We start from the raw sequence: 26063 nt of genomic DNA on the forward strand, positions 1-26063 counted from the left end.
ATTCAGACCTCACCTTCTGGGAATCTAGAGTTCTTTGTTTCTTCCAGCTTTTGTTTCAGCAGCCTTTGGGGGACTAAAGAAATGCAATGCTTTATCTCTGCATTCATGGTTCTAGTTGTGGAAGCTGTGCCTGGCATCTTGTCGGTGGCACATATTCCTGTCTTGGGGACTTCGGGACTTCGGCTGTGGGTCTGTACCAGGGAGCAGGCTTGGCAGCCCCACGCTCTGTGCCAGTTTTTCAGGTACAGATTCCGGGCTCTCCGTCTGCTGTGTTTGCTAGTGACACGCCTGTCTCCCGCCCTTGTCCCTGCCGGCTCTTCCCCTGGCAGCCCTCCTATTGAACCACAGCTTTCCTTCCCTTTCTCATTTCATTACCTGACTTGGGGTCCTGGGCCCCTTTAGAAAAATTTCCAACTTTGCTACTCAGAGTTAGGTAAGATGTCCAACAAAGCAACGCACATGGATTGTCCCTCGTCTCCTCCTTTATGCATCACCAGGTGTGTGCATGTTAGCGGAAGCACCGGCGTGGGGACTGCAACAGCCCTAACGAGAGGGTCTTACCTGTGCCTCCCTGGTGGTAGGACGCAGGAAGGGGTTAGCATGTACGGCCATGCCTGCTGTGTGCCAAGCACTGTGAGAACTTTCTCTCCTTTCGTTCTTACAGTGAGGAGGAGTTGGGAACTACTGCCTTCCCATAGACTCTGAGACAGAATTAACCAAATTAGATTCAGAAGAAACCTCCGCTACCAGGCCCTGGTCGTTGGTAGTTGAATTCGTGTCTGAAGAAGTGGAAGCAGAGGTCAGAAATGGGGCCTCACTCGTCTGTGATGTTTATTGAGCAGACGCCCCTGCGTGCCCGGAGGGCCGAGGGGCTTGACGAGGCTCCTTCAGTCCTCATCACCCCAAAGCTGGGCATCCCCCCTTTTTACAGAAGTAAAGAAGTGAGGTGACAGGCTGAGGGTGAGAAAGCTGGCCAGAGCTGCTCATGGCGACTCAGGGTTGAAGCTCTGTCCACCCCGCCCAGAGACCATGTGCCGCTTCCCTCCGTCCCCACAGCCCCAGCCTTTTCTCAGTCTCGTGTCTGTCCCTCCAGCCTCCGCTTCACCAGCCCTTGGTCTTTCCCACAAGTCTCATCAGTAGGACTTTTTGTGAAAATCCCCACAAGTTTAGAAACAAGAAGCTTCAAATAAGACTTGCTTGAAACCTGCTTTTTTTCTTTTTCCAGCCCCGCTAGGGTCTGTTTGGTGAGTGAATTCCCCATCCCGTGGGATGTGATTTGTAGTTCTTTTTTGTTTTGGGGTTTTATTTTTTGTATGCCAAAGAGGGAACTTGCTTATATTTTTGAGACCTCGGACAAGTGCCCTTCTGAGAACATTCTTCCGAGTTAACAGACACATTTGTAACCAGCCACTCATGTTAGTTGTTGGTGATGATGTCAGATTCTCTCACTTGCCTGCAAAACTGGACTGTTTCTCAGTACAGAAAGGGCTGTTTCGTAATTTCTCGGGGTCCTCCCATTTTGGGCCGCAGCCGTCCCATCGTCACCCTTTGTGTCTGTCAAGGAAAAAAACACTTGTGACCAAAGTGTGAAAAGGAAGTAGAGACAGTAGAAGAACCTTTGTAACAGCGATTATTATATTATTAATAGACAATTTTAATCAGCAGCTGAATGTGGAGGCACAGTTGACACTTTTCACCTCGCCGCATTTTAATGCCAGTGGAAGAGTGGACTGAGCTTAGCCTTGGGTGAACTTGAGTGAATCTGTAGACTGTGTCTCGTGAGCTCGCGAGAAGGATTGCTCTGCCAGAAGTGGTAGCTTAGTGAGTCGTCCCAGGCAGGCCAAGGCGGCGTGTTGCTGTTCGGTTCAAGGTGTCGTGGCTCTGACACAACGGCCACTCCAGCCTTCCTGGTTTCCTCGGATTGGAGGCTCTTGGTATTCACTGTGGCTCCTTGCTTTTCTGCGTTTGCATTGCTTGTTAACCCTACCTGGGATTGAGACTGCCTGCCACTCTGATTTGAATATTTGGTGCTTCATTCTAGCCCTGGTGGGCTTACAGCCTGGTACAGGTGGACCACGTCATTGACCGTCGTGGAAATTCATTGTAGCAATAAGTCTCTGCTGGGCAGATTATCCAAAATAGGGCCCGTGCAATATAGTAGTTTCAAAAGCGGTCTTGTTAATAGCAGGTCTTCCAACTCCATCCTGCTGTTCACGCTGCATCCAGCCTGCTAGCTTTGACAGCCCATGTTTCCGTGGGGTGCAGTGTACTGTGGAGGCAGGAACAGTTCCAGAGGGTCCACGCCTGCTGCCTGCTGTGTAAATCTGGGCAGATCATGATGGAGTCTGAGTTCCCTTATCTGTAGAAAGGAGACTTGGGTGCTTGCCCTGCTAGGCCCTGCATAGGTGTCACTGGGCCGGGGCAATAAAGAAGTGATACCTATGCAGGGCCTAGCACGCTGGTACCAGCCCTGCCCCAGACCCAGCGGGGTCGGCCCAGCGCACTTCCGGGACCCTCCTCTGGTCTCTGCCCGACCGTGGGCCCTGCTCACGGCCTGGTTTTTCAAGGCTGCCCTTCCCGATGGTTAGGGAGCCACTCCGTACATGGAGGCAGAATATGTCCTTAGGACCTTCATCTCATCATTTTCTTCTTGACTTTTAGAGCAAAAGAGTACATTTCATCATCTGTCACGAGTCCTGTCCCACCCCCGTCTGCTCTCCAACTGAAGTGTTCACTCAGCAAACACCTTCTCTGCGTGACGCACCTGCTTGGAATCGACGGCTCACAAAATTAACCAGAAGCTTAACATTCTGGGCTTGTTTAATTAGTTCAGCAAAAAGTGATATTTAAGGGCACAGATTAAAAAACATGGGAGTTCAGAGAAGGAAGAGTGCTTTCAGCTGAGAAGCTTGAGGAGGGTTTTTGGTTTGTTTTTAAATAGGAGAAGCGGCATTTGGAGAAGATAATTACCATGTTAATTAAGTGAGAACCTACATTTGTTTAGGGCCTTATAGCTATGAACTGCGTTCCTGTCCCTCCCAGCAGTTCATCCTCATCTTCTGGCACGGGTATGTCCCTCTCGTCCAAGTAGGAGATAAGAAAGCTGGTGCTCAGAGGCGGGCGCAACCTGGCCCAGGCGAATGGGGTCTTTGCCTGTTGTCTCCCTGACTGAGGGGCCTGAGAGCTCCTGTCCAGACGTCTCCAGTGTCCAGACCTGTCCCTTGTGGGCATTCCCTGGGCCAATGCTCCTCGTCTCAGAGACACGCCCTGGCTTTGTACCCTCTTACCTTGCTTTCTTTTTCTCCTAAAGCTTATTAATACCGGACAGCTGTTACATTCTTCATTTGTTTACACTTTCTGTCACACCAGCGAATTGCCTCCCTGCCTGTGGCTGTGCTGGTATCTGAATATACACTTCTGACCCTCTCCCCAACTGTCCTCCTCGAGGTTACTGGATGGCTCCACCTCACATACGACTGCAGCAAAATGCTCTGCGACTACTACACTTTAGACCCGAAGTCTAGTTTTGGAGAGCCATCACTTTTAGGCCCCACAGTGTTCCGTAGTCCTCGAGCTTTGTCAGATGTCATGCTTTGGGTACTTCTGTCCTGTCACAAATCAACTTTATTCTTTCAGCTCTAAAGAAAAAGTAAGTTCTGAAAATCAGTAGTTGAAAACATAGCATGCATACTTTTTTTTATTAAATCAAATAACTGCCTATTTAAAATATTTTCTGATAATGGAGTTTTACTGAGTGCTTCTCTTCCATTTCCGTGGTAGGTGCTATAAGGAGATAGAAAAGTAATATGAGGCCCTTGCCTTCTAGAAGTTCATTGTAGAGATGGGAGAAGAACAATTGGCAGGAAATGTTGAAGAGCAAAAATGGTAAACTGAGGCAGGGTCTGCTGTCTGAGCTCTGAGATGCCTGGGGCGTCCGATGGTACCAGAGTTGGGGCTTGAAAGGCAAACTTGTCTGGTGGAGGGGAATAGTGTCATGATGTTTGGAGTTGGGGTGAGCGGGGCAGAGACGGGGGCAGGAGGAGACAGCCGGAGCCCAGCAGAGATAGACCCCCTGGAATTGAGGGAAGTAACTACAGATTTGCGGGACCAGCTCCCCTGTCTGACACGGGCATCTCCCTGAGATGTTTTTGGTTTCTGGGGCTCAGGCCAGGGTGGGATGGAGCAGCTGGGGCTTTAGCAGTTCTGTTTCTGTGACACCTGTTCAAGTGGCTCAAACTCCCTGAGCCTCAGTGTCCACAGTTACAACCTACCCTGTCTCACTTAACAAGGGATATGAATTGTTTTTAAAACGTAAAAGCATGCTGTTAACATAATGAACCAGAAGGTGGGTCTGCGCCCCTTTCAGCGGGGTCGTGAAGGAGAGTTCCGTACTGGATGTACAGAAAAGAGGACGAAACGGAAAGGCCTGTCCCCAGGAGCTGGGATGGAGGGTGTGGGAGCTGGGGGGGAGCGGGGGAGGGCGCCGAAACCCGCAGGAACTAGGCCGAGGGCTTCAGCAGGCCCTGGAGTTTCTGTCCTGGGCGTGACCAGGAGCCATGGGGAGCCCACCATCAGACTGACCTGGCTGTGCCTCCTTGTTTAAAGATAACCTCCCACCAGGCGGGCTAGATGACCAGATAGCCTGAGGGATTTGAGAAGTGTTTTAAGGTAGAATTGACAGTATCTGGTGACACTGAATGTGAAGAGTTTGGGGTATTTAAGGATGGTCTTGAGGTTTCTGGAATAAATTGGTTTGAAGTTTCTCTTTTCCCCCTTGCTCCTAAACTGACTTTACCAGCCTTTCTCTAGTTCTAACCTTTATGGTTTGGAAAGGAAATTTTCAATCCTAAATTTCTGGCTTATTTTAACGGAAGACACACCAAACATAATCTTGTATCTGAGTTTTCAGTCCAGACAGGTTTATTTTGTACTTTGGGATATATATTTCAAGCAGAAATCTTTTGTATGCAGAAGTGAAGCCCGGAGCACATTTTTATTGTGAAATTATAAGCTCGTGAAAGTGAAGGTTTTAATGGAAGTGCTCACCCAACCTTAACCATAGTGGCGTACACAATAGCGTGTCTGAATGAAAAGCTGTCAGACGGGCAGCTTTCAATTTAAATATATCAGTGATTTCAAGACCAACTCTAATGAGTTTTAAAGTCTTTGTGTCAGTCTCATGTTTTCCCTTAAATGCTGGAAGTCGTTTAAAATTAATAAGCCAGTTTTTATTTGGCAGCGTTTATATCAGAAATGCTACCGTCGGCTTTGGAGCCCTTGCTCTCGTGTGGTCGTTTTATTAGTCTAAAGTGTGTTAGTGTCCGTGGTTTCTAGAACCAGAAAGACATTGGCTTCCATTAATGGGCGAGTAGACTAACCTCCGGGACGACCTAGATACAGCTGCTGTGTGTAAATGCTGACTCTTTGTCACCTGAATGGGGGCAGCATGGTGACAGGAAGTGTGTCAGTGAATGTTAATGTAGGTGTGAAATGGATTTCCTTGAGTTAGCGCAGTGTTGGACCAGGGTGTACTGAGGACTTCAGAATAGAATTCCCAAACTGAGAAAGATGCCCTGGGGAGAGGCAGTCTCTGTCATACACACGCACGTGTACACACACCCTGCACACACACACATGTGCGTACACAAACCCCCGTGCCCCTACCCCCCGCCCCCCGCCCAGTCACACAGCAGACTCACTGCATCTAGGCCTTCCTCTTTGGCACTTAGCCGTGTTATCCCCACTCATACGTCAGGAGCACTCTTCAGTGCTGGGACGGCAGCGAGCTGACGATGCAGGGGCTGTTTTCCAGTTTTCAGTCTAGTGGAAAACCAAATCCAGTAGGTGATACGATAGCAATTGGGGGAAACTAGCCCAGAGGAAAGGGAAACAGCAGAAAAGTGGGGAGTCAGGAGAGGCTTCCCAGAGGTAGGAATTGCAACTGACCCTGAAGAAGGTCCAGGAGTTTGCCCTGTGAAGGGCAGAGGGCACAGCACGACCACTCATTGTGGCTGGAGTGTGGTATGCATGGTGACACGAGGCGGTGAGGGTGGAGCAGAGACAGAGGCTGGAAGGGAGGGAACAGAACTAGCGTGTGGTAGCACTTGACTCGGTGCCAAGATCTGCATTAAGCACAATTCCATCAAATTCTCACACTAGACCTGTCGGTCCGATTGTTATTCCCATTTGACAGGTGAGGAAAGTGAGGTCTATTTCCTGGTCTGTCTGCTCCAGGACTTAAATGCGTACCTAGTTATTGGTACACCAGAACTTAAATTCGTGCCTGGAGCTGAAGTATCTTCTCCACTGGATCATACTGACTTCATCTTGTAACCAAGGCAGCTGGTCACTCATCCCATAAACATTTATTGAGTACCAGCTGCTCAGTAAATCTGATTTGTATTTCCACACAAGCTGCTGACATGTTCTAAGCCGTGGGTGATGTTCTCAGGAGACCTGCTGAAGGCAGGGGTCGGCCTGTGTGGTCCAGGTGCCGAGACCAGTGAGAGCCGGCACGGAGTTAGAGCTCAGTCATCGGTTCTTGGGTGAGCACGCCATCTGCGGGGTGGGGCCACGAGGAGGTCGTGATCAGGTCACAGTGCTAACACGTACCGCCACAATTCTGCATCTCCTTTTGGGGTGTGGGTGGGCGCTACCTTCCTGGAGGCTGCTCTAGGAATTCAAAGCACCATAAGAACGTGACAATGAACCACATCAAATTTGCATGAAGAAAAAGTCATTCCAAGGCAACCTCACTGACATTTTCCTTTTCAATATAAAGGGGGTGTTGAACCTCAGCTGTGAGAGAGAGCGCCTTGTGAATGTGGGTCGTTAGTGGAAGGAGCCAGGCTGTGGCGAGGCCTCCAGGGGCCTGTTTGCAGGCCGTCTTACTGGCCCCGTCCTGCCTGACACTCTGGTCGGGATAGAGATGAACACCTGAGAGGCATGCGGTCAGATTTCTGGGTGACGAGGGACTGAGGAGGGGCCTTCCTGTGTGGATGAGCCTCTTCACTCAGAAAGCTCTCTGACCTTGGAAGGACAGCTGAGCAGGAAGCATCTGGAAGGCAGTAGGCGTGGCGGGAAGACGGGTGACTAGACAGCCCGCTCTGGAGTCCTAGCCTCCGCCAGCGGCTTGTGTTGTGACCATGGACACGTCACTCCCGCTGTCTGAGCCTCACTTTCCACACGTACCAGAAGAGAGAAACTGCCCTGTTTCCCTTCCTGTTTCCCTTGTAGGAGTGTGAGGCTAGGTGAGAAATGGAAGGAAAGATGGTTTTAGACATAGAGCATTTTACAAATGCAGGTTTTTTTCTCACTGCTCTCCGGGGTCCCGGAGAGGTGGTTTTCGGACACGGTGTGAACTGAGTAGGGTGACCTGTGAGAGTTCCTCCCAGTTCACTGAACTGTGGAGACTGTCACATTCAGGGCACCTGCGGTGTGAAAGGGCACAAGCTTAGCCCTGTTCTCTCCTCAGTCCCTGATGCCCGAGCTGCTTGGGGAAATTAGTCCCAAGGGGAAAAGCTAAATGACAATAAAACATTCAAATAGAAGCATTTCGCTACTTGGTAAAGATCAATTACCAAAATCCTAGGCAAAAACTGCAAAGAGCACTTCAGAGGCAGGAAAGAATGCAGTGATTTAAGAGTTTGCCACATGAAAAATACGGTTATACTTTAAAGGCTTAGATAAAGATCAGTAATAGCTTCCAAACATTAAAAATTATGAACTGTTTTTGTAAGATTTATCTACAGTCTCTGCAGACATTACATATGGCAAGTAATAGAAAAAGGTAAAAATAATATCTTCTGATGAATTATATCATAGTAATAATGAATAGGCTTTTGACCATGTCAGTTATTCTTTAAAATGGCCGATATTAATAGAGTAAATGCAGACTAGACCAGAGAGGTAGGGGACGTTTAGTAACCCCCTGGAGTCAAGGCGAGCAGCTGGGACTGTTTGTCTATGGGCTTCTACTTTTTTCGAATTGAGATTTAACTTATACACTTAACGTCCACATATGTTAACTATAGATTGGCTCTTATCCTAAGTAAGCACCACCAAGACCAAGCTGTGGGACATTTCTAGCATCCCAGGACGCTCCCAGTCGGTACCCACCCCCCTTTTCAAGAGAGGACCTCTCTGCGGACTCTGTCACCACAGGTTATTTCTGCCTGTACAAGCTTCCTCTAGGTAGAACCTTGCATGTGGACTCTGCCTCTGCCTTTTGCTCACTGTAATGACCTGTGACCTTCATCCCTGTTGCCGGGTGGAGTAGTAGTTTATTTTCTTTGTAACTGCTGTATAGTTTCCCATTGTGTGCATATACCACAATCTGTCCCGCTACTGATGGGCATGTTGGTTGTTCCCAGCTTTTGGCTCTTATAAACAAAGCAGCTGTGAGTAAGCTTGTATCTGTCCTCGTGGGGACATACGCGTTCCCTCCTTCTGGGTACTCTCTTGGGAGAATTACTGGGGTATTGGGCAGTCACCTGTGTAGCTTCAGTAGACGTTGATAAACTGTTTTCCAAAGTGGCCGGGCCAATGTACATGAACATTCTAGTTGCTCTCCATACTCGGTCCTTGAGACATTCCTGGGTGTGCAGTGGTGTCTTGCCGTCTGACTTTCGTTCTCTGATGACTGATAGATGCGTTGAGTGTGTCTGCATTTGCTTATTAGCTACTTGGATATCCTCTTCAGGGGCATGGCCAGTCAGATCTTTACTCATTTAAAACAAAATTGTACTATATTTCACTCAGTACACCCATATAATCAGTATAAAATGATTAACGATACAGTTTACATTTTTTATAATAAGTTTTCAAACTTCAATGTGTACTTTTGGGGGCAAGTATAATTATTAAGTTTTTAATTGTGGTAAAATATATGTAACAAAATTTGCCATTTTGACCATTTTTAAGTATATAATTCAGTGGCATTAGTTACATTTATAATGTTTTGCAAATATCACCACCACCATCTATCTTCAGAACTGTTTTATTACCGCAAACAAACTATAAACATTGGGAAACCCTGCCCTCCTTCTCTTCCATTGCCCGTGTATAATTGGGTGTTTCCTCCTGGATATGTGTCTTTTATAAGACATGTTTTGTGACTATTTCCTCCCAGTCCGTGGCTTGCCTAGTCACTTTCATAATGATATCATTTGTGGAACAGAAGTTCTTCATGTTAATGAAGTTTAATTTTAATGAATTAAATGAATTCGTTTTAATGAAGTCTAATTTATCGTTTTATTTTTTTGAAGATGATGTTTTCTGTGTCCTTTTAAAGAACTCTTTGCCTGGCGGAGGGGTTCTCAACCAAAGCAATTTGCCCCCAGGGACAGACATGTGTGGCTGTCACAGCGGGGCCAGTACGTTGGTTGTCAGGAGCTTCGTATGGAACATAGTAACTTAGGGAACTAAAGTTTTGGTGTTTGGTGGCTTAAAAGCAACATTTGAAGCACGAGGTAAATGGCCTGGCATTTAGAGAAACCAAAGATGTTTCCTTCCTGTCTATCTGATTATTAAGAACTTAATTTAGAGTTTTTTCTGTTGCTTTTTAACTTTCAGGTTACAACCATTATGAAAATCCCTGCACAAAAGATTCAGTTCATAAAATAAATTGACTGTAATAAGTGCTGTTTTTATCAGACTGTTACCTGGTTCTTTGCATATAAATGTTGTGATAGGACATTTGCTAGACAGAAGGGAATTTGTTTTTTCCATTGTAGTTCAGTTGTATTTCCACTTGTCAGGTCTTCCATAAAACGGACCCCTTAAATATACGAATCCTGGTAGGAGAGGTTGTGATGTTTTAGGATAGCTAGGATTCTAAGAAGGAGAAAGCACTTTAAGGAGTGGTGTCCTGGGACCACGCGGAAGCCGATCTTCAAGAGGGTGGCAAGATGGAAACAGCGTTAGGAGAGCTTTTCTGTGCTCTGTGGTCATGGCGAGTAGATTCGTAGTATTCTTATGTTAAAATCTTATTGTATATGAGAATTTGTGGCTGGAAAATGGTCAGATGGAGAAAAGTATCACTGTATCCAGTGTGTGTTGTGAAATGGTCATTGCTCTGCTGCTGAGCCTGACCTGGCAAGGGGATCAGTTGATCTAGGGTTAGATGCTTAGATCTCACTTTAAAATCCTTAAAAATACATGATGCTATTGTGGGGCACCACTGGCTCCCCATTTTCTGCATTTGTTTTAGGCACTAGAAAGAGTGTTCGATTCGGAATCAGGACACCTGGGTTTGAGTTACAGCTCTGCTTCTAAGTAACCTAAAGAGTGGCAGGTCACTTAACCTCAGCTTCCCCGTTTGGTAATGGAGGCACCAGTCACTGCTGTATGTTGGTACTGGGCAGATTAAATGAGAAGTATAAGAGCACTTTGTAAAGTACGAATCTTCACATAAGTGGAAAGTACCTGCTGTGTGAGCACACCCAATTTTAAAAAATTGACTATTATATGTATTATGTTTGTATAGAGACAGCACTTGAAGTGGTTAGGTGAACGGATTCAGAAGCTCCTCCACTTCCTAGCTGGGTGACCTGGGCCAGGTTTCTTCTGGGCATAGTGTCTTTGTCTGTAAAGTGAGGGTGATGGTAGTACCCATCTTATAGCGTTACTGTGAGGTTTGCATTTGTTATCATCTGTAAAGTGCCTAGGACATTTCATGTGCATGGCACATAGTAGGTGCTCCATGAATGTGAATTATTTTTATTGTTACCGTTAGAGTTGATTTGGATAGTAGTGAAATTTAGGACCTACCTCAGTCAGACCCTTTTCCATAGAAACTGAGTAGTGCTGTCAAAACATGTATGATTAGTTCTTGAAATAGGAAGTTGAGGCACCAGCACTGTGATGTGGTGGGGCTGAGGGGTCCCAGAGGCTCTGCTGTGGGAAAGACAGCAGTTCATGAGCACAGCACTTACCTGTGTCTCCCCTGCCCAGCAGATCTAGAAGTTTAATCGTTCACTAATGAGTCACCTGCTTAATTTCACTCATTTCTTTATCAGGGCCGGTTTGAGTCTCTGGAGGGCTGAGAACAAACTTTCTTCAGTTTTGTTTCCACAGCTCCCAGCCTGGTGTTTGGCATGTTGAGTAAATGAATTTTTTGCAGGTCAGGTCAAAGCTTGTACTAGAGTTCTGAGAAAATGAATAATACGGCCAGAGTTGGAGATCCTGAGAAAAACATCATGTGGCTGGAGTCTGGCCCTGCTGTCAGAGACGTTTTTGACTTTTTCTTAAGTGAAATTATTTTTTAAATTATAAACCATACATACGTGTAATACAACATATTAGGAAATACACAGTAACTTAAGGAGGAAAATGAAAGTTTTATTTATTCTATTTAGCAAGGATTCAGTGACTCAGAGCCGCAAGTGGGCAGATCGGACAAAGATGGGGCCAGAAGCCCTCGTGTGAAGTGCAGCTTCTCCCAGACTGCATTTTGCCATCATTCACATGTGTCTGTCGGCACACGTGAGGGGCAGCAGGGCTTAAATCAGATAGCACAGATCTTCACTCTTCTATTTGGTGGGAGCTGGCACTAAACCAGTTACTGGACTCCCCTCGAACGAACATAAGTCACCTGGGAGACATGTTACAGATGGCGTTCCCTGGGCTCCACTCTCGGGGTCCTTAGGTCTGACCCAAAGGCCCGGATGTAGCACCCAGAGAACGGGGCCTGGGTTACAGGACTTGGGAGAGCAAAGTGCTTCTTTGGAGCCCGTCCAGAATCTCTTACGATTTCCTTTATGCTTCACAATTTTCCTCCGTTTCAAAGAACAGAAACAGGTGTATGGAATTGAAGAGACCAAAATAAATCCGTAAGCATGTACGGTAGGCCGTATGGAGGCCTTCAGATCGCCTGCTTTTCATAAGTCACTGTGGAAATGGAAGCGACTCAGATGGGTTTCTGTGTTGGCTTGGATGCTGCTTGAGACTAGCAGTGTAGAAGCAACTGTTCATCACGTTTTAACTAGCCAGGGTCTTTGTTCAGACTACACAGCATATGTGTCAAAGAACTGGAGAGCTCTGAAAGCTAGAAATTTGGGACTGGCAGAGAATATCAGTTCTCAGGTGAGTGGGTGAACGCTGAGCACAGCGAGGGCAACTGGACTTTGTAGCAGCAGATTAATGGTCATCACAAAACAGACGAGACGACCAGCCTTCTCAGCAGGCTCCTGCCTCTGAGCTGAAGAGAAGCGAGGTGTTTTGTCCACCTTCAGTTCCTTGGCTTCTCTCCGTCCTTCTCCAAACCTCCCCTTACCCATCCTCTTCACTTTTCTTTCCTTGTCTAGACCAGCCCATTTACCTGTGTCCTTGGTGGCACGATGCCCCACGTGCCTTGGTGCTGTCGCTTGCTCTCCCTCCCGTGCTTCTTTTTCCTTTTTTCCTGCCAATGTGTTCATTTCCTCTGTCCTAAAAGGCAGGAAGGCACTGACATTTGCTGATGCCTGGGTCCTGGGGTTAGGATGGACCCCATGGAGCAGAGAGGCACAGCCAGCCCCGCCCCCATCCACCACGTCCTCCACTCTGTGGAGTCCTCCTTTGGTTGCTAGCTTTCCCTAGAGAAGACCACCGTCCTCATTTCCATCATTTACCAGTGTCTACCAAATTTAAATCCTTTCTCCTGGGAGGATACTAGCTTACTGATGCCTCTCAAATACAGCAAACGTGGTGGAGGCTCTGTCTTGTTTTACAAGTGAAGAAGAGGATGGTGGGTGAGGCACTGCTGCAGAGCCCTGCCCTGTGCTCGGCCCCTTTGCAGGGCCCTGGGGGCCGGACTCACCAGCCTCCCTCCACAAACCGCCGCCTGGGCCTCCCCAGGCAAGCCTGCCCTTCTGCACGGCTGTTTCTGGTGCTGTCTGTGGGGGACACGCTGCCTGCCCACCCGCCTGCCCGCATTTAGAGATGTAAGCCATATGCCCCGCCCTTCATGAGTCATTGCCAGATCTCCCTTCACAACAGTGTCGGTAACCTCTTTGTAATTCCAACGCATACGGTTTGTTGTGGCGTGACACATCATGGTTTGCCCATCTGGACTCCCTGCGGTAGCATCATAGCTTCTTGTGAGTAGGGACCCACCTTTCTCTGTTGCCCCCACAGTGCCTTCCACACAGCAGACACTCGGGAATGCGTGGAGTGGAGGGGCGAAGCTCGGCTAGAACGCACTGAAGATGCAGAAACATGTGTGAGCACATGAGGGTGAAACGGCGCCCCTGCATTGTTTTCTCACAAATAACAGTGACTGGACTTCACTGTTCTTTTCCAAGATTGATCAAATCCTTTTTATAAAGTTTCTTAACACCTGCTCCTTTCCTGTTTTTTTGCAGGTATATGTCATCCCGTAGTTCACAGAGTTTCACTGTAAATACTATGTTTATTGCATTATGTCCTGTTTTTTATGGACTTATATTTTAAGCATAGTTAGGAGATTGAAAGATGTGATTATTTTGGCCGTCCTTATAATGGGTGCCTTTTCCCCAATAACAATCAGTGGGCATTTTCTAGTCTAATTTCTGTGGCTGTTCAAAGGTACGTTCTCCTTGTCAGCATGTGTGCACATTAAGTGACTGAGTAATTTGAAGTGCTTAGTTTTATTTTTCAAACCAAAAGGTTAATCTGCAAAGTGACCACACTTGGAGAAGTTAGCGTGATAATAGGAGTGTGGCTGGGAAAGTGCCCGGACACACTGGTCTGCCCACCACACTCAGGAATTGTCCGGCCACTGATCAGAAGGGGCCTGTCACCACCTGCTTCTGATTGTGGGCCGCACCTCCTGCATGGTTGACGTGAGTGCGCCTGTTGGGGTGTGTTTGTGTGTGAGGAGCGAGGGAGGGGTACCTACACATGAAAAGCAGAGGACGGCTCTGCCCGCCTGGACCAGCAAGGCTGTAAATGGGCACGAGGAGGCTGGACTGACCCTGAACCTGAGATCACAGCTGGAAGTTGCCTTCCAGATCTCGGAGGACTGTTCTTCATGTGCTTCCACCTTGCAGATGCCCCTCTATTTGTTTTCTTTTTAAATAAAGGGCTAGTTTAAAAAGAAATCTCCACATTGGTCAGTGATCACTCCAGGATGGGCAATTCTCTCACTTTTCCTCCAAACTAAGTTTACGACTTGTGTGGAACAGGAAGCAGGCACAGTGGACGTGGGTGGGGTCTGGATGTGTCAGTATGTGTTTGACAGGTTCCGTGGGAGAGCCCCCTCCTTCCGCCAGGCCCCCCTCCCTCTCCTGACCCCTCAGGCCACTCTCATCGCAGCTGTGCCTGTGTGTCTAGTCCCCACTGTCCACCAGACAGGAAGAAGCTATGCGCGGGCAGAAGCCAGCGCTGTCTCCTGCACTTGTTTCCAGTTCCTGGCACGGCGTGTCACTCAAGGGGGCCCTCCATGAATATTTGTTGACTGAGTGGGTGGATGACTGACTGAATGAATGAATGCTACAAAGCAACTCAAGAGCAATTTAATATAGTATAAAATCAAGTGCTAGGTGGTATTTTGCAGACTGTTAGAAATTCGGAGGTCACTGGAGGTCATACAAAGGTTTGAAGGAAGAGGGACCCTAAACTGCCCGAGGGTTTGGCTGTGAATCAGTGAAGGGGGGTAGGTTATTCTACTTTGGAAAATAATACCAATGGTAGTTGTGAAAATTGGGGGAAAATATTTTCTACATCAGGTTTTTTCACGGATAAATAAGATTACTTCCAGATTTTGCAACTGTTTTTTAGAACTTAAAGGACGAATAGAAAAAACAGTGGTCATTTTGCTGAATATAGAGTCTTAATTGACAAAGCTAATGATCTAGGAAAACCTATGTTGGAAATGTCACTTTATTGTATGTGTCTGGAAGTGCAGATGGGGAAACAGATTTTTTCTTTTTGCAGTAGATTCATTAAGTGTTTAGGAAGGGGTTCTCTTCTACACCACCTTCCCTAGCCTGAGTAGTTGGAGACTAAATCTAAACTCCATTTGTCTCATGTCTCTTACGAAAGAGCCGGCAGCTGTCCTTTACTGACAGACTCACGTCCTCCTCACCGCCCTCTTTCCCCGCTTCTGCTCCTGGGCTCAGGAGCGTCGGCAGGAGTGGCCGGGTGACCGTTAACTCCAAGAGGAGGCAGACCTCAGCCTGGCCCCAGAGATGCATCGTCACGTCTTCCTGACCTCTGGCTCATCCCCCGCGATTTGTTTCGTCTCTTCAGCACTGAGCCCCCCAGGCTCCCCGATTCCTCCTTCCCTGAGAAAACTGAGACCATGTGACCGGAACGTCTGTCCCTGTTGTCTCCATCGCAGGGCTTCTTGTGTCTTCACCTCCCTTAGTTCCTTTGAGAAAGAACCTTCCCTGGGAGCTCAGGCGAGCCCCGCGGCCGGCCGTCAGGGGCCCTGACATTGCTACGTGTGCTTTCTTCATTTCCCTGCATTTTCAGCCTTTCCTTCTGTCCTAGCTTTAGCTCCTTGGTTTACAGGACGTCCCTATGTCTTTGAGCTAATGTCCTGTCCATCTTATGTCTTTAACCACGATTACCAAGACTATTCCTCTCTCAGCCTGGGCCCCCACCACTGCCCTGCCAGTGACAAACCTTCTATGGGTCTGGGGCCGCTCTTCACCAGTTCCGTTGGCTGTTCCCTGTGCCCAGCCACCTCGCCCTCCCTGACATTCATTCACACTTACCCTTCCAGCACATTCTTCCCCAGCCTTCTCCCACACTGCCATTCCTGTCCCCTGAATGTAACTGTCACCCAAGTGTCAAGACTCTGGTTTAGGAGTTAGACCTGGTTTTTAACCTAGTTCTGAAGTCTTTTCTCATCTATGACTATAATCTACAGTCTTCTAATATCAAAATATGACTTAAGTCGATGTATTGGATTTCTTGCTTTCTGTTCCCAGTGAACAATTTAATAATGATCTGTTTTATAGGTAGTGCTTAAAAGATATGCACTGATTAAACTGTTCTTTCATTGACAGTTTGTTTCCAGATATTGACTGCTCCAACAAAATGGTATTATTCTTAGAATGTGAGGTAGTATTTCCTCTGATAAAAATGAGAGTGAAATCCATTTCATAACTATTGATCAGTGAAGGATTTAATTAAGAAAATACAAGGCAAAGAATAATTTTTATGGAAAAGGAAGTAGTCAGATTCATATTTTCTGACTTGACTGCTTGGCCATCACTTGCTTGTTCTCATTAGATGGAAGCCAGGTAAAGCTCGGTGCGAGCCCCGCACAGGTAAAGCTCGGTACGAGCCCCGCACAGGTAAAGCTCGGTGCGAGCCCCGCACAGGTAAAGCTCGGTGCGAGCCCCGCACAGGTAAAGCTCGGTGCGAGCTCTGCACAATTTGCCCCTCCCTTTCCTTCTTAGTTTCAAGGTATAATCTACCCTTAAAAACACTTCACAGAAGAACTTTTCTTTATGACTTCTTTTTTATCTTTTCCTAAGAAATTTTATGCTAATAGGGGAAATAGACAATAAAGATAGATGCCATTTTAGTGCCTGCTTTTATTTATTTCTTATTTTTATTTTTTGGGGGATAGAAGTGCTTGGAAGAGTTCTGGTACCTATTTTGGACTCTTAGTGAAATGAGAGAGGGAATTTTTTCATCAACTGAAGATGAATATAAAATAATTTTGCTTAAGGAAGAAGAAAGCGCTCGGCTACTACTACCCAAAGGCATGGACTTTTTAAATTGCATTTGGGAAGTCAAGGGGCTGTCTGGACTCGCTGTGATACCATTCAATTTTTACTCTAATAAATACAACCCTGCAGTTCAGAACATTGCAGTTTTCATGGGGGTATTTTTGCCAGTAAGGTTAAAATATTGGTTTTATTTATTAAATCTCAGGATAATACATTTGAAATTTCCCTTTCCAGGCAATACAGAAAAGGTTTGGACTTTTCCGAGCCATAGCCCTTTATCAGTGACTTCATATTACAACCAGAGAAGTGTTGTCACCTCTTGTTCAGTGGAATCTTTAGGTGATGATGTTTCCTCGGTCGTTGGGACATTCATAATTCTGCTCGAGTGACAGTGACCAGAGAAATAGTATTGGGTATTTTCTCTTTGATTGGTACGTTTCGAGCACAGGGTAAACTGGGGAAGTGGAGAAAATGAAGGAGTTTGAAAAGTGTGCTGAGACGGAGACGGGCCAGCACTCTCACGACTGGCTGTGTCCCGACTCTGCTGACAGACTGCAGGGGCCGTGGAGATGCCCACTGAACCTGGAGCCGTGTTCTCAGCCACGCACCCTCACCCACCTCCCTGTGACCTGCAGCCGGAAGTGGGGCAGCAGGGACCTTTACCCGAGATTCTATCCCCGGGGTTTTCCACAGTCAACTCAGGGCAGCTGGTGACAAACTAGCAGACTGATGTATTGATTCATATGATGTGCCTGAAAACGTGGGCGCTCAGGAGGCTCACGCCACCGTATGAGGCCTCCCAAACCATTAGGGTTGACGTATTACTACATCAGAGCTTGGTCTGTCTTTACCAGAATCCCAAGTCTGACATCCACGGGTTCTGGGGTTCTGTGGTGCTCCCCTAGAGTTCATTTCCCACTAGCCATTCACAGACTCCCTCAACTTCCTTCAGGCTTAAAGGCACAGCATTTACAAGGCCAAGGTTCATTTCCCTAACAACACGACAACTAGGAGAGCTGCAAGTAGCCAAAACGATGTGAGAACTTGGAGATAATGCTGGTTTAATGATTGATAAAGCTGTGGGGTGTCTTAGAGACTGTTCAGAGTTATCATGAAAATGATAGGAATTCCAGATAATAGAATATTGGAAGTTGTTGGCACACCATGGTGGCATAAGTCTAGTGAAGAAAATACCAGAAAGTAAATTCCAAATGTGACTCCTGTGCTTTAAAACATAAGGAAGGAAAGGAGTGAGTCTATATCTCTGTGTATTTGGTACGTATGTGTTTTCTGGGACCAGGGTTCTCCACGGCCAGAATGAAGGGAACTGGGTCAGGTGAGCTCCAGTTACCATCCCGGTCTGAGGTTTATGACTGTAGATAGTGATTTTTAACTGAATGTGGTACCCTTCCTGGTGGTTGGGGGAATAATAGAGTCACAGTCTTAGCTTTGCTAATGTTGGCTACCTCTCAGCTTTATAATTCCCTTTCCGATAGCTCTATTTCTAGAACTTCACTAAGAAACAATGTATTTACCGTATCAGAACTATGCTTTATTTGCAATCCTTTTTGCTTTAAACTTCAGAGATCTTTTGCTTAGGTCGTTGTCCCAGCCCCGTCATTTATTAACTGGGTAACCTTGGACATGCTATAAACTTCTCTGTCCTTGTATCCTCATCAGTAGAATGGGGCTAGTAGTGCTTGTTTCACAGGAACCAGGATGATTAAATTACACAATACACATAAAGCTCTCAGAAGAGTTCCTTGCACAGAATGCTAGGCAGATAACGATTGCTAATATCTACCCCCTTCCTCTTCCTCTCTCAGTTTCTTTCTCTTTCACTCTTTCTCCCTGGGAGATCCAGAGAGCTTTCCTGTGTATCAAACCCTGGCAATTCCTTTTCGGGGACAAGGGTTTATGTTCATGTTCTGAGTGTCGGTCACCCCCTCAAGGAAATGGGTGTCATAATGGTGGTCATAGTGCTTTCCTCTTATAAATGCCTGGTGACTCTGAGCGTGCCAGCCTGCTTCATTTAACCAGAGCCAAAGTCCTTGAAGTCTAAAATAGCTGAAGTGAAAAGTAAAATACTACGACGCTGATAATAAATAATCCTTGCCTGACTTTTTGATGCAAGTATGTTCTTGTAAAACAGTAACTGCCTTTACCATTCTGCGTATTTCTAGTTTCTCTGATAAGCTTAGGGGTTGCAAGAGTATGTACCTTATGGATAAGCATCGAGCACTTGGTGGAGCCGTTGTCTTTGCAGACCAGAGAAGAGCTTTGATCATGGTTTGGGGTCCTTACATGACTCAGATTGGGATATTTTGGGCCGGGGAGAGTCAAAAGGCAAAGAAAGGGTTTAACACGTTGCGTACGGATTACGAGAATCTTCGTTTTTTTCTGAGCCATGTGTTAAGGACGGATAACGAGAATTCTTGTTTTTACTGCTGACTCTTTTTACTTTGCACATTTTATTGAATTATGTGTGTTTCGTTAATAACAAAGGAAGCTGCTTTCTGCAGTATCACACCAAGAGGGATTACTAACATCATAGGTGAGTAAATCTTTTCGTCCACCTGTCACATGGTACCTAGCAGCGTGCCTTCCACTTCAGAGACAGTACATAAAACATCTGCTGGATGCATGCATTTCTAGTCCTAACCTATTGTTGACTTTTTTCTGAGTCAGTAAATATTTGTTAAGTGAATAAATGATTGACCGTTAAAGTGTTGATTGATTGTGACTCAGTTTGGTTCAGAGCTGATGGACATCTTCAGGGTGTGCAAATAGTAACCCGTCAAGTTCTGAAACACGCATGTTTTTTGCAGTGTTTCAACCAATTTCAATTGAATTTAAACTGGATGTAGGTTATAGATGTCATTGTCTTCAATGAAAACAATTCTTCCATCTTGAAGTAATTTTATAAATTTATTGAACAATGTTGATATTCCTCCACTAATCTCATTTTCTTAATTTCAATTTTTTTATTATAAGGTAACACATTTGTTATAGAAAAATTAAATATATATAAGAGAGAAGCAAACAATTTAAATTTAATGTGTATTGATATATTTATTTGATCGTATTGAGTGAATTCAAAGAACTTTATGATGAAAAATTCCCTGAAGGGTTGGATGTAATCTGTGTTTAAAAATAAAAGTCTTAAAAATTGATTTTTTTCCCTCAAGAGCCAACATGAACCATGCGTTGATTCTGATTTATGGTCATCAGAACTAAATTCTAGATTCAGTAGATACTTTGCAATTTGTCATTATGTTAAACTGTTATACCCACTTAGAAAGTGCAATAAGTGGAAGGATTGGTCAGCCTAGAAGTGTGCCGCCTTACACGCTGCTTCTAGTGAGCCTTCATTGGGAAGGGGGGACCTCAGTGTTTTTCCTTCTGCCCCCCTTTACTTTGCCTTCCCTCTAGTCTACCTACCATCTTTTGCTGTCCTGTCAGTACTCTGCTGTCTTCCCTTCGTTTCCTGTCTCCCACTTCTCCTTCAGTCATCTTCTTTCAGGGGAAATCCCTCTTTCCTTCTGATCTGCCTCTGGCCCCTTGTCCTCTATGGTTGGTGCAAGCCAGGCCTCCAGCGTGGGTCCACGGAATCACCAGGGGCCTCTCCCTTCCCCCCAGTCAGCCGGTGATCTAACGTTTGCTGAGACTCTGGACCCACACCGGGCTTAGCGGGGGTGCCACAGGGCTATCCTGCGGAGGGAGACATTTCAGATGGCATTCAAAGCACCAAAGATCTCCTGGTTATGTGGGCTGGGGTCACATGTCCACAACTTGTACCTGCCAAAACTTATATCTACCCAAAAAAGGTCAAGTCTGAGGTTCTGTAACTGATTTTAGCCTTGTAGAAGTAAGAAATGGAACCATTGCCAGGGTTAGGTGTATCCACAGCTAGTTAACGCGACTGTCCCTATTGATATATGCTTTAAGAAGTAAAGCCAAATATAATCGTAGACATATTTTAGTTAAAAAATTTTAATTGCATACTATTAAATGTTTTTTTAATCAGAACAAACTGGGTGCAACTTCTAAATTACATTTTGTGATTCCTGATACTATAAAGCTGTTAATAAGACACTGAACTACTATATGTATTTTTGAAATTAATAGTTGATTATATACTCTAGCAGGCTATAAATTCTTTATAATACAGTATTTAGGAGTCATTTTTATGAACTGAACCACTTTTCTTAGTATATTTAAATGCCTCGTTGAAGACGATAATTAAATGTATTCACTTTGGTTTCCTTATAAGACGGGCTGGGTAGAGATGAGTGTTCTTGAAAAGCACAGATCTGATTTTGAGAAGTGTTTGTTTCTTAAGGGCTGTTTGTGCATTCTAATCCTCTTTTATTTTTTTCTCCTTAGAGAATTTTGAATCTTTCTTTTGGTTAAATGTGTTTCTTTTGAGAATTGTTTTAGGAAATACCTCTTCATATATATGGGCACATTTATCTTTATTATTTAAAAAATGCTTTTTGTTAGATGTTAAAGAAAAAAACCACTTTATCTCAAATGTATCTTGTTCCTATACAGAACTGGTAATGTTTCAAAGCTGTTTCACATACTAAAGGTTTCTGAATTAGGAATTCACGTAATAACAAATTCTGCTTATTTTGGTTCCCACAAAGGTTTGTTGTTGGAGCTTAAAATAAGACTGCAACTGATTCACGTGACACATATTAACTGTTTATTTAGTTTAAGTACATGTCTGTATCTCTCATTTCTGATCAACCTGAAGAATTTGCATGCTGTGCAGCAGCCATCTTCTTTTATACTTTATTAAATATCTGTCAATTATAAATATCAAGGTTTTACATTAATGTCAAGATAGTACATCAAAAATTCATGGAATATGTGACTTTTTCCAAGGGTATTTAATACTTAATGCATTTGTGTCATTTTTCTTTCCAGAGATATTGACAGGTTTTATTAAGTGTTTGTTAGGGAGATTTCATTTTTATCAAGGGACTATAAAGAGAAGCTGCATGCTAAATCAATTTTTTAAAGCCAGAATATTGTTCATTTTTTCATCTTCAAACTCTTGTAATCCATAGGTTTTATGTAAATTTCTTCTTGGTTTATTTTTGTTTTATGTGAGTGATAGTCCAAGACAGAACTTTAATAAGGATCAAATATGCTGACTGTAGTGCTTTTTAATTTCCTTAAGCATAGCTACTAGACCCAGGCAATATGGTAAATTCTTCAAAATGTCATACTTACATATTTAGCAATATTACTTCTTTTTATTGAAGCCAAACAAATGATTTTAGATATTAATCTTTCCCAAACGTAGTGATTATTTTGTACTAGGTACGATATTACTGAGCCTCATCTGGAATCTCTCCTGGAGGAGGGAGTGAAGAGTGCCGGGCTTGGCGGAGGAAAACGAGCTCCTCGTTTAAAAGCGAGCTCCTCCGGGCTTCAGGTCTGATTATGAGCTGCGGCAGTTGTTCATTTTTCCAGCTTCAAATGTTTATAATGCTCAAGAAAGGGAAAATAGCAGCCACTTAAAAAATGTGCAGAAAAGCTGTGGCTGGTTTCCGAACCCGTATTTAAGGGGACCGACGCAGTGACCTGCTCCTGTTGGGTGCCCGGGAGACCCTGTCACTGTCTGTCACTGTCGTCTCTCTGACATGAACCCCTCACCCAGCTTATGTGTATCTGCAGCTATCACAGTTAAAACGAACTGGCCACAAAGTGTGAGTTTTCTGGTTTAATTTACAATTTTATTTTTAAAGTACAGGTCAGTCATGTGTGTTCTAGTCATGATAAACAAAACCCCTACAGGATTTTGCTCTGTGAAGTGAGGCACGTTCAGTTAGCCTCCCTATAAAGTATGAGCTTAAAGGCTGTCACCTGAAAACATTTTCGTAACTTTCAGGTAACTTCAGGTTAATATTACATTTTTTACAAGATGTATTTTTAAACCTTAACTTGGTTTTCAACAGAGAAAGTCTTGGTATTTAAACCAAAAAATCATTCTGTTAAGCGTGGGTTTTTTTTTGTTGTTTTTTTTAAATCACTCTGTCCAAAGCTTGAAGAGTGTTTGGAATACACATTTTTCTTATTCTTGTTCATTTTTTCAGGATATCTGAAAATATTTTTTTTCCAAGTTAAATGTTTTTCACATGCAAATCATTTTCAATCTTTGAATGTTTCAAAATCCTTGTAAAACTATTATAATTTCAAGAGGTGGGGTAGATATTTTAGAAACCAGATTTTGCTTGAGTAAAGCTGAAGCAGTAACCATTCTAGCTAAACCCAGTCTTGGTTTATGATAAGTTGCTGTGAAGGCCTTCCTTGCCCTGGGAAAGAATTCAAGAACTCTGCGCCTGTAACCTATCTACCATGACACCAGTAGGTGGCGGTAGTGTCACAGTAGTGAGAGCTCTGTTGAAATGGCAGTTATTTGCCATTCCCCATAGTGTCACATTTTGCTTCAGTATAACTGTTAAGTGCATGCGTCTGTGGCAGAATTGCTTTTCAGATCAGAATTACGTGCATTAGGCACACCCTATTTTTTTAAGCAGATAAGAACAACTATTTCTAACAGATTCTGCATATATTACATAACCCTATAACCAAAATGATCTTAATCTTAAGAAAGCATTTGTGCATTTTTTCTTGAGCTTTCTTTACAACTTCATCAGGACTGTGAGCATGAAGTTATGTTTTCGGTAAGAAATGTATACAAGTAGTAGGAAGAGAAACACTTCAGAGAGAAGTTTTCATCTTTTTAGTCCTTGAGGGGGTCGCTGTTGTTTGAATCTTTCTGTCGTGTCCAAAGCCCTTTGAAGATCTTTTGAGTGTTGGAAGATTCTTCCTTGAGTCATTTTAGCATTCAGCATTCCAATTTCGAGAATTCTCATCTTTTCTGCTATTCAATAAGTCAAGCTTTTGGGCTGAGGGGCGTGGATCAGATTTTGAATACTTCGGGGATTTCTCATTGGAATTTACCAGCTTTCAAAATACTATAGTGCATTCCACAGTTTAAATGCATGAAAGTATTTTAAAGTAACAAAAACAACAATGCTCACTCACCTCCTAGAGTTTGAGAAAAGGTGGGATGTGAATACTCCCAAGTACCATTAGATGTGAAGTTTCATTTAATTGTAAGTGAAAGGAAATTTTAGCAACAGAACGCTGAAGTTTTTCTGTGGTACTTTTTACCATAAAAGCAGTTTTAGGTAGAGGGACGGTTCTTATCTGCTGAATTTGTACTTTTTTGAGGAAAAACCTGAATACTGGTGTGGTTAGGTTTCTTAATTCAGTGGAAAGCATTTCAAAGCGCTCAGGACACAGCCGAGCATTTCATTTGTTACAAAGAAGAGACAGTCAGTGGCCCCAGTGTCTTGGATTCTCGCGTCTGACCGTGGTATCAATTTTTTTTTTTTAACCCCAAAGATAGGATTTCCTGATATTCCTGTAGCAGCTAGAAAACGCCCCAGGGCAATATGATGTTTTATATGTTGACTTTAAAAACGTCGTCTTTAATTTCATTTCGATTATCACAACAGTTAAAAATTAACGTGACTATATTTTTATATGTTGACTTCTTCCAAAGGGTTAAAACTGGGCGAGGATTCGAGGGGAGAAGCGGGCACCTGGGAGCTAGCACCCAATTGGCAGCCTTTTGTAGTATATAATTTGCCTAAAATTGCGCACTGAGCACAAGCTTTTGTTTTCTAATTGATTTACGGTTTGAGCCACTTTTACCTCATCCCCTACTGTCCTGCACACGGTGCCAGCGAGTACATTACAGTGAGCGATGATAAATTACTGTGCACTTGTGATGCTAATGCGTCAAGAGTAAAAACTGCACACTACGTGGGGCTTCATGCGTTAGCCGCGCGCAGACACAGGACAGCAGAATTTCATTTGTAGCTCAGGAATAACCATTTGTTCATTTGATCGCTTACTGCAATCTGTCTATCAGACTGTAATTGAAACTGAAGATTAAAATTATACTGTTACAGCTTTTAATTTCTTAATTGAGACAAAGTTTTTAAGTGCTTGAAAGGTCTAAGGTGTGGGCAGCGGGGGGAGTGTTGTGAAGACAGACTATGAAATGTATAAAATTTTCTCATAAGTGTGAAGTTTTGGATATTTTTACCAAACGTTCTTTTGTCCAGAAAAAAAGGAGTAGTAACATTTAAGTATGCTGATCTCTGTTTTAAATGTTTGTAAAATTTATTTTGTAATTTCACAAAACTGTATTTTTCCTGATTTTTTTTGGTCTTGGAGCCACACTTAACCATGTGTGTGATTCATTTACACGTACCAAGTTGATTCCCATCCAAATGATGTAAGTCAAAGATAAGTGAAAGAACTTTCCATTTATTAGAGTGCCGTTAATTGTCCCTTTTATTGATATCAGAAGAGGTTTGAAATCTATGCGTAAGGGATATGCAGCACGTGACGGCAGAAGACACAAAGGGAGCCCGCGTGGACACCTGACTTGGGGGGTTCTGGGTTTCTGTGCAGGGGGCGTGCCTACCTTTTGTGAAGTCAGTCTACCTTAAATTTTATGTTTGTGCCGTGTCTGTGGGTTCTAGTATCGAAATAGGAAGCCGCAGATTTATGGCGGCTGCTGGGCACAACAAATTAAGCTGACAGTGATGTATGAGCGCGTAACAGCACGCTGATCCCTCAGTAGCGCTGCTGGACGCCTCCTGCTGCACTTGGCTCTTGTTAGGATCTGTTAGGCAGCTAGATAATGAAATTCTGCTGACTGACTTCTGTTTTCCCTTTTTCTCTCTTCACCTCTGCTTTCTAAAACTTGTAATTCCCAGACTCATCCTCATGCCAACAAACTGCCCTTGAAGGATTCTTTCACTTATGAGGACTACAGGTTGGTTGTGTGTGTGTGTGTGTGTGTGTGTGTGTGTGTGTTAGGGGTGGTTCCTAAGTGAATTTGGGATCTTGGAAGTGCAACATGCTTCAGGAAGAAGTGACCTGTGTGACCATGTAAAGCCTCAAGACGGAGTTAGTCTTTCAGAAGTTACAATGGACAGCTGGGATAAGTGTCAGCATTTTAACGGCCCTGTGGAAACTGCCATTAACCTGTAATGGTAGGGGATTAGATGAGGCAGCCAGCTGATACTGGAGAGGAACCTCCTTGTGGGGTGATTGTGAGGGTTTTTTTTTTTCTTTTTAAATTAGACAATTTTAGTGTTAAGTGGGACTTCTTTTTGAACAAAAAGACTTAATTCACTGCACAGCATAATAAAAAATAGCACTCCACATTTTGTAGAGTTCTTAGAGGATTTCTGATCAGAAAGGAGTTATGTTATTTGTACCTTGAAAGGGGCAGAGTCAGCTTATGGGTAAAAGAGGGTGGGGTTGGCTTGGAGGAGGGAGGGTCTGTGCCCAAGGAAGACCCTGGGGGGCCCTCCTGCC

The 26063-nt window shown here is 44.4% G+C and overlaps 1 protein-coding gene across 5 annotated transcripts in view; it reads left to right on the forward strand.

Annotated features, from left to right (window-relative positions):
- SETD3 (SET domain containing 3, actin N3(tau)-histidine methyltransferase) overlaps positions 1 to 26063 on the forward strand; it is a 61428-nt gene that overhangs the window by 22279 nt on the left and 13086 nt on the right. For all 5 annotated transcript variants that reach the window (XM_074326952.1, XM_074326951.1, XM_074326950.1 and 2 more), the window contains one exon: positions 25457 to 25515. In XM_074326952.1, the coding sequence (XP_074183053.1) occupies positions 25457 to 25515 (59 nt within the window). The remainder of the gene's footprint in view (positions 1 to 25456; positions 25516 to 26063) is intronic.

Source organism: Rhinolophus sinicus, linkage group LG03, assembly GCF_036562045.2.
Source record: "Rhinolophus sinicus isolate RSC01 linkage group LG03, ASM3656204v1, whole genome shotgun sequence".
Lineage (NCBI taxonomy): Eukaryota > Metazoa > Chordata > Mammalia > Chiroptera > Rhinolophidae > Rhinolophus > Rhinolophus sinicus.